This window comes from Haplochromis burtoni, unplaced genomic scaffold, assembly GCF_018398535.1.
Source record: "Haplochromis burtoni strain Fernald_Lab_line unplaced genomic scaffold, NCSU_Asbu1 Contig_80, whole genome shotgun sequence".
Lineage (NCBI taxonomy): Eukaryota > Metazoa > Chordata > Actinopteri > Cichliformes > Cichlidae > Haplochromis > Haplochromis burtoni.
Window position 1 is genome coordinate 410,987 of NW_024582441.1, and position 8,580 is coordinate 419,566.

General features: G+C 42.7%; 1 protein-coding gene across 1 annotated transcript; it reads right to left on the bottom strand.

The window, feature by feature from the left end:
- Window positions 1-503: 503 nt before the first annotated feature.
- On the bottom strand, window positions 504-8,273 carry cacng6b (calcium channel, voltage-dependent, gamma subunit 6b). The gene is made up of 5 exons (XM_005925313.2): window positions 8,178-8,273; window positions 5,870-6,582; window positions 3,268-3,342; window positions 1,700-1,837; window positions 504-1,581 (listed from the first exon to the last, which is right to left on the bottom strand). Exons 2-5 carry the CDS (start codon window positions 6,225-6,227, stop codon window positions 1,361-1,363), a joined length of 792 nt encoding a protein of 263 aa, XP_005925375.1. The 5' UTR covers window positions 6,228-6,582; window positions 8,178-8,273; the 3' UTR covers window positions 504-1,360.
- Window positions 8,274-8,580: the final 307 nt, after the last annotated feature.

Consider the following 8,580-nt stretch of genomic DNA (forward strand, 5'->3'; position numbering starts at 1 on the left):
AGCTATTTTATGTCAAATCGTTTTAATAATAACCAATAGTGGTGCCATATACTGAGCACAGTTTACATACTGTAAACCAATGTTTCCTGTTTGAGACGTTAGCATCCTATGACAAAAATAAATTGTATTTACTGCATTGCACATAGAGTGATTAGAGACAACACCACAAGCATTGACCATTCATAAAACACAAAACAAATCCTTTTATATACAGAGGACGCATGCCCACATGTTTCATTCAACTTACATTCATCTGATACACTGAAGCAGCATTTACACAAGTGTAAAACACAGGTAATAAAATAAATAGTAATACATAAAATATTAAGATTTAAAAAGCTTAACAGAATTTCCTGCATGTACATGTAATCATATAACATGTACATGATATGATTACTAGCGCTATCAAAACAAAGCATTTGCTACTGTTTAATGTTGATATATGTCAATTTAAGCATGATATAAATAGAAATAAAAAATAACAATATTAAGCAGCCTGATTCCAAAGTTTTCACTTGTTTATTTATAATTCGAACAGATTAAAGTCCAAATTTGGTTTTGCTATTGCATTATTTTGTGTCACATTCTTCCAAGAACAGCAAGCGGAGATTAGAAAGTCAGTTGACATTAGTAGGCATGAGAAATGAGTGAGTGTGTAGATCAACAAAACATTTTCCCCTTATCTTAAATTATTGTTATACCAATCTAGGTCATGTAAACGTTCTAACTTGTGTCATGATCTAACCTAACTGTGCCCTCATCAGACTTAAACTATGGTGTAATGTAATGAATTCTTCAAATGCACAGCTAAATATTGTAATTTTGCCAATAGTCACATCAGAAAACATTAGTATAAGAAGAGTTTCTCCAGGGCATGGACTACACTGTATATTCTAATTTAACTGTGTTTTTAGGGAGAGGTGAGCTTTCAAACAAAGCAGACTATGAACATTTTCAAACCTCAAAAAAAAAAAGTCTTAGCAATTAAAAAGAAAAGCATCTGCACGACTTATCCCAGTATAAAGGTTGGGTTTATATGTTTGTACAGCTACAGGCGGACTAACAAACCTATTTGTGACGCAGGTTTGAGTAAATACTAAAAAAGTCAGCAGTAGCCCCGTCAGTCATTCGATTTTATGCTAAAATGAACAAAAGCACTTCGTTGCAAAATCTACCTCTGCAGGCCATGCTGTGTTGTGTATGTGTTGTTGACTCCCTTTCATAAATTTAAGACCAAGTTAGTATGGCTTCTCTGGCAAAACCAATGCCAAGAGCAAGCTTGACATCACAGCTGTCTGAAATCAATTTCTCCTTCCTCATAAGCAAAGACGTCGTGAATACTGTGTGCAGCATCGGAGGGCTAGGTGTCGCTGTTCTTGTGTGGAAAACATTTCTGCCATGGGCTGAAAGGAAGAGCGAGAATGATGAAGAGGACGCCTCCAAAAATAAGAATGCCTCCCGCTGAGCCCACGCAGGCCACAGACCAGGACAGTTCATGGTGTAAAGGTATGGAGTGGTCACTGGACAGTAAGGCCAGCACAGACTGGTGGAATATGAGGACAGAGAGCAGGACCAGTACACCTGCATGAGAAGATAAAAAAGTAACAGTAACATTTAAAAGTTCAATCAGCAGTTACAATCCTTAAAATACTCATGAAAATGTTGTCTTAGCATGACTAAAAAAAGAGTCACATCCCACCTGATAGGATGAAGCAGAAGGAGGCTGGCTTAAGAAAGAATTGCACTCCTTTGCTGAGCGACATGGCAATGCATATGGAGCCCATCACCATCATGGTCAGACTCAAAAGGGCCAAGACAGCTGCTGCTAGATTCAGACCTGTGAGGGAGAGCAGCGAGAAATAACAAAATATAAAGCGCAGATGTTCAGAAGTGCATGCAGAAAGAAATCTGCAGCACAAAAGATGGAGGAATTATTGTGAGGTCTGGAAACTAGTTATGTTACACCACCTCACACATGTTTGATTCCTCTGGGATTTTGGTTAAATCTGGATTTTTGTTAAAGAACAAAAATGATGTCATCTGTGCTGCTTCCTGTACTGGCTCTGCTTAAAACAGATTTTCCTGGCATTCCAAACCTGAACAGGTGCGACCCCAAAAAATAGCCTGTGCCAATTGTGCTGTTTTTGTTTTGTTTTTTGATTCTCCAGCACGTAGATATTATTTCATTAATAAAAGCATTGCAGATAACAGGAATGGTCATAGTTGGTCAATTCCTTCCGTCAGAGTAACGAGTAACATCACAGACTAGCCACCTCTTATTATCATTTTTAATTCTCTTTTTAAACAAATAAATAAAATCATATAAATATGTAACTCTACATACTTGTGAGTAATTTCAACAGAATTTCTGTTATTACTGTAGCCCAGTTGCAGTACTTTCGTAGCCCACCCCGGTCAACGCTTTAGGAATCTATGCTTTGAAAAATTGCCACAAAGTTAGCATAAACCGTAAACACAGTACAAAATAGATATGCTAGCTTCCCGGTAGCTCAGAACCTAAAATGTACTTTTCTGTAATAACCAGCAGGGGGCGACTCGACTCTTCTGGATGCAAGAAGATTTGTGGTTGTGCCTATGGGTAAATGACCATCAGCTTCCTTTCCTATTTGACCTCTGTAAAAAAATTACTGAAACGTTTATGGGCTCACTCACTAGTTTCGGGTCATATTGAGTAAAAACTAAGTACATTTTGTAAATTAAGGTCACTGTTAAAGTCAGAAAGGGTTCGATGGGATATGCTCATTGGCTAATGACTTATGATTGAGAAGTGGTATACCCTTACTTATTTTTCACAGGACTGTGCATATCTGTTGGTGTGATTATGTCCAAGTCTACTGTGCAGCCACTGACAGCAAATCTTTCCCACAGCTCATATGTCAAATGCCGCCTTCTCTTTAACCATATCAGCAAGCAAATTTTCAAAACAGCCTCTGCTCACAACTTACGACCAAAAGATAAAAATGACTGATGTTTGCTGTGATGTAAGTAGCCTATTAATTCTCATCCAGCTTATCTCCAAACTACACTGAAACCAGTGGCTCCCTGGGCAGCACAGCAAACACATTAATCAGTCTGATAGCTTATGGCTTGCTTTGGAAAAGGGGTGGCAGTGGAAGTTAATGGTCTAAAACATGCAAAAACCACCAGTACGGTCCTGTGAGCACCGCAGTGAGCATCTTTATTGAAAGAAGAAGCTGCTGGTGTAACTGCTAATGTGTATGTCCAGGGGAAGGTGTAACATCTCACTCTTCTTAGTTGTCTTCTTGAATATGACTGCATTCTCCCCAGAGGTGAAGAATTTGAAGTAAGTACAGTTGGATTCTGTGGGCATAAAGAAGAGATCAGACAAAGAAACACACGTGCACCCACGCGCTCGCACACGCACTTACACACGCACTTACACACTCACTCTCCTATGGACGACTTCTTGTCTTCTCTGATGTGCCTACTATGCATCCATGCACTCTGTCCTTCCAGGCATCATTCCTATTTATATCGAGCATTAGCTGGAATACCCAGAGACACACACCTCTTCGCACACAAACACACACACATACGCACACTCCAGCACTGCACATATGGTGCCGCCAAAGAGGGTGAGAGACAGCAAAACACTAAGGGTGGATGGCAGAGGGGAGAAATAGTGGTAGACAGAGAGAAGGGGCAGATGGAGGCTAATGAAGGGACATGGCTACAGAAGACGGGAAGAGGATGTGCCGGGTGAAAAAGAGGGAGGAAGATGCGAGAAGTATGGATACAGGCTCAGAGGATGAGAGCGGTGAAAAGGAGGAGTGAGTTGCTGGCAGATGGAAGGGTGGTGAGTGAAGGGAAAGAGAGAGGGTAGCCGCAGATGGAGAAGGAGGTGAGACGAGCGAGCAGGAGATGTCAAGAGGGGGGGGGGAAACACAGGGGGGTTAGTTAATACTGCATTAGTTATACACTCTCACTCGGTCCCTGTCTGTCCCCCCTCGTTTCCCCCTCTCTATATTTAGACAAAAACTGTGAAGTAGTCAGATTCCGTTTGGCTTCACAAGTGCATAGTGATGACTTTCACCCACTGAAAATTATGTGCTCCAAGATGACCACGTGCATGTGCACACACACACACACACACACACACACACACACACACACACACACACACACACACACACACATGTTCTGACATCCTTCCTCACCACACAAATATAGCTGTGGCTGAGGGCATTTGCAAACATTTTTTAATGAAGCAGACCGTCCATTTGTCAACCATACTGATTTTGTAACACATTATGCTATCACAGTCAACTGGTTTTGCTCCCACTACCCCCGCTGAGACTGTAATTATTGAGCCGCCATGTTTCTCTCCAGCAGGCAGCGAAGATGGATAGCTGGTGTCGGGATGACAGACACGGTATCGTCAGGCCACACTTTGAGCGGGACGGGAGCCAGAGGCATGTAAACAGGGATGTGAAATGGGGAACCATAGATGGCAAAAACATTTGTTTTCCTGCAAACATGATGAGCCCACGGCCATCTGTGACAGGCGGCGTGGGCCAACAGTGTTGGGACGTGTGATGAAGATTGTCAGAAGCATACTGGCTTCTCTCAAACACCAACAGAGCATCTTGGAATCATATCTGCCAGCTCGAAGCAGTCAAAGAGGCACAAAAGATAAATTAGCAAAGGATAGATAAATAATCCTTGAAAACTGGATCATTAAGTTGTATATGTGAACCACTTGTGTCTCTGAAATTTAAAGAGACTTTGTGGTTTCTTCAGACCGCTGCTGGGTCCTGGCAGAATCCACGAGACATGTGTGATTCCAGGAGCAAGTCTTTCTCCTCCAGTACCTGCCTCTTTCCATCTCCAGACTCACTTGTCAGACAGAAATAGGTCATTGTGCAGATAATCGGCGCACTCCGGAGAACATAACCATGGTCAAGTTGAATAAAGTGCTTTTAGAAAGAACCTGTCACTACTCTAAACATGAATGTCCGTCAGCACAATAAACCTCTGGTTTGCCCCTTTATCACCTGTCTGCACTCTTGGTAAAACAGGAGATGATTCGATGCTTAGTCAGGAGAAAATCTTAATATTAACAATGCCCTGTTACACAGATCATGTTATGACTGCCAACAAATATGCTGTATATTGTACCTGCATGCTGCTGTGTGTTGGTCCAGCAGGATCCAAACTGATAAAGCACCACTGTGTTTATGCACTTGAATGCATTTTCACGCTTTATACTTTTTAATGATTCAATTTGCACATTATCTGTAGGATGACCTAGATACATACTGTATCTACACAAGCTGCTTCAGATACCCAACTCTCATTATTCCTTTGCAAATCCACACAAGTGTACATACACACAAGGAATACATTTATTTTTAAATCTATATCAAAACTCAGAAAAATGTTGCTCAGAAAAAGGAAGACTGTTCGCGTTGGATGCAAATGACTTTTTTAAACAAAGTGGCAACAGAGCTTTTTTCAGCCTCTTATGAGTTCAGATACAAAGACCTACAAATGTATTCCCAGGGGGCATACATTATATCAGCTATGACAGCTCACTCTTATTTTACAACATTTGTCATGGCACAGAAAACCTGCAGTGATTAAGGGTGATGTCAGCAACTTCTTTCCACAAACAGTCTCTGACCCCTTGCTGTTAATCCACTTTGATACCGATACACATACTGTAACATGGTGGCAGCTTCAATTCAGACTTGCAAGGAAAGCAGACAGGGAGTTAAACACAAAATAGTCCCTGCAGAAACTCACCAGCTCATCTTGTGCAGATCAAACAGATTTACACAAATTCACACACACACACACACACACACACACCACTCTGAGGTCTCACCTCCAGGTAGATCAGCAGGACCACAGCTTGTCCTCTCTGGGTCTATTTCATCCACCCGTAGGGTGCGGATGCAGCCCTTCCAAAGGCCGTAATGGGCCAGCTGGCAGGTCTGGTTGCCGCTGAAATTCTTTGGTTGGGCCAGCTCCACCCAAAACTCTGTCCCCATGCCGAGCACCGTGAGGGTCACACCGACGATAGAGACAAAGAAAGCCAGCTTGATCTTTCCCTCCTGGCTGTCGCTCAGCTTGTGGATCCGCCTCTGTCCTCTACCACCTTTCATTCCAGCCAAACCTCCACTCTGTCCTGCCACCCCTGTGCGACCCTCCTCATCCTGTTGTACAAAGAAGTTGGACCACATACTGATCTAAAGTGGCCAGAACCGAAGAAGTACAGGGGATGGGACGGGACACCTCAAATGAAGATTAGAGAAGCAGATAATAGATGAAAAGTGTTTTAATTAGAATCAAATAATGAGATGTTTTAGGTTCGGAAGGCGAAAGTTTGCAAGAGAGCTATCAGTTGTCCTGTGATGGACGGGAAAATTGAGCAAAAGCAGTGAGAAGATCAAGTAAAAATAAATGGGCTGGACATAAGAGATATGAATAGAACTACTGTGAAGTGGAGAGGGGGGCAGATGAAGTGAGGTAATGACAAAATGGGATAGATGGAGGCAAGGACCAGGAGAGCTGTCTGTCTGTTTTCCGTCCAGGCCTCTGAAAAAGAGAGATGAAACAGAAAGATGAAAGAGTAGCCAGCATATGCTTCACCAGAGCAAAATCCTTTCATCACCAGCGTAATATTTAATTTCCAACAGCTTTATCAGCATCTACAGTATTCCCTCCCTAAAAGCCATATGAAATGCTCTCAGCCAACAATAGATAAGCCATATGGCAGATTTTGCAGGAGATGTAGAAACAATTCGACTGGAAGAGCTACTGGAGTAGGTTTGTGCAAGGTCAAGGTGAGAGATAACGCCATAGTGTCACACCGGACCACCCAGCTTCCAATTTCCCAGATGAGTTGACAACCCATCGTCTCTCTGAGCAGGTACACTATCTCTGGCTTAGACACAGATCCCCTTTGATCTGAGGGGATAATGGATTGCCACAAATACCTCTCAGGCTGCATTACTTATACCAGGAAAACTGGGAATATGTAGCAGCGGCTGTGCACTTGCACATGTGTGCTTCAGCACGAGTTTGGTCCCAGCTTACAGAGACTTTCAACTGTGAGCGAGGGACCTTTGGAGCGATTTGAACAAAGTGAGTGACGGGGCACAACGGTGTCGATGGTCTGCACAAGAGGTGATAATTCAATCCTGAACCCTCTGACAGAGAGAGGGGGCTACAGTAATTAACTCTGCTGTGAGGTCCAACAGGTCACAGAGTGGAGGCGAGAGGCCTGGCCAGTTAGGAAAGCAGCACCAGCAGGCCACGCACAGTTGGCGAATCACCTAATTCAGAGCTTTGGGCTGACAGCATCAGAGGTTTTATTTAGGCAACATGTGCAAAGTCTCACCGCAAACCCTTTGTCTTTGATACTTTGTAGTATGTGAGGAGACATAATAATAAACATAATAAACATGTAACAAAAAACATTTCATTGTCATTGTCATTTAGTCGTGCTGCGTGTCGTCTGCCCCGCAATAATCACAATAATAACAATTCAGTAAGAGCAGACAGCATTTACACAGAGCATGAGAAGATGGTTCTGCAATGTCAATAAACAATAATATCAGCTTATCAACAAGCACTAAGTGACAGTTGGGGTAAAAATCATTTTATAGCTAACAAAAGGCAGATACATACGTGTGACTAGTGAACCAAAGGTATGGAATAGCAACCGTGCATTAAAATAACCCTCCAACATTAACTGTAATAAAGGACATCAATACTGCAGCTGCTGACAGCCAAATTAGTGGTCATAGAATTACAAACCTTGATCACATTACATTCATATTAACCACAGTGTGATCAGACGGCTCAGAGGAGCCAAGCTGCTCTCAGGGTGGGCGACACAAACAAGTGCTTACTTTGCAGTAAGTGAAGGATTATCCTTAGCAGGGTATATAGAGCATGTATACAAAGTTATATACGGTACTATAATGCAACGAAAACTTTGGTGCAGTAGCCTAAATTCCAAAGCGTCTGAACACAGGATATAACTTCATGCTGCATTTTCTGTCGTGAAAATTAGAAATTCTCTCTACTGCTTGACCGGTGACAGCCACCGCCACCTGTGTGACACGTGGGCGTAAGAAAGCAACAGCTGGCTAATGCACTTGATTGAAAAGAAGAATAAATCTGACCTGTGTCGTGTGTGTTGTTCAGCTCGAGAGGAAGAGAAGCATGAAACTTAATAGAGGGGGGAGAGCAGTGATGTGAGAGTGAGTGTGAGAGAGAGAGAGTGAGAGAGAGAGAGGAAAGGGGTGGGAGAGAGGAACGTAAGAGTTATGGAAAGTGAGTGTAAAGGAGTAGAGGTGGGGGATGTGAAGGGGGTTGGAGTCTGGTTGGTTAATGCTGTTGCCCATTAAATGCGTGTGCATCTGTGTGTGTGTGTGGGTGGGTGTGTCTGGTGTTTGGCCCCCAGACTGTGCTTACACCTCACGTTTAATCTCAACAGCATCCAGCTCATGCTCCATAAATGTTTCAAATTTTAAATCAGCAAGGAAAGTTGCTGCAGGGTGGTCCGCTCACATGATGACAAGCCTG

Coding starts and splice junctions, on each gene's coding strand:
- cacng6b (XM_005925313.2), bottom strand. CDS start 6,227: ATGTGGTCCAACTTCTTTGTACAACAGGATGAGGAGGGTCGCACAGGG. Junction 3,343..5,869: donor TCCTGCTGATCTACCTGGAG/GTGAGACCTCAG, acceptor TTATGCCCACAG/AATCCAACTGTACTTACTTC. Junction 1,582..1,699: donor CTTCTGCTTCATCCTATCAG/GTGGGATGTGAC, acceptor CTTCTCATGCAG/GTGTACTGGTCCTGCTCTCT.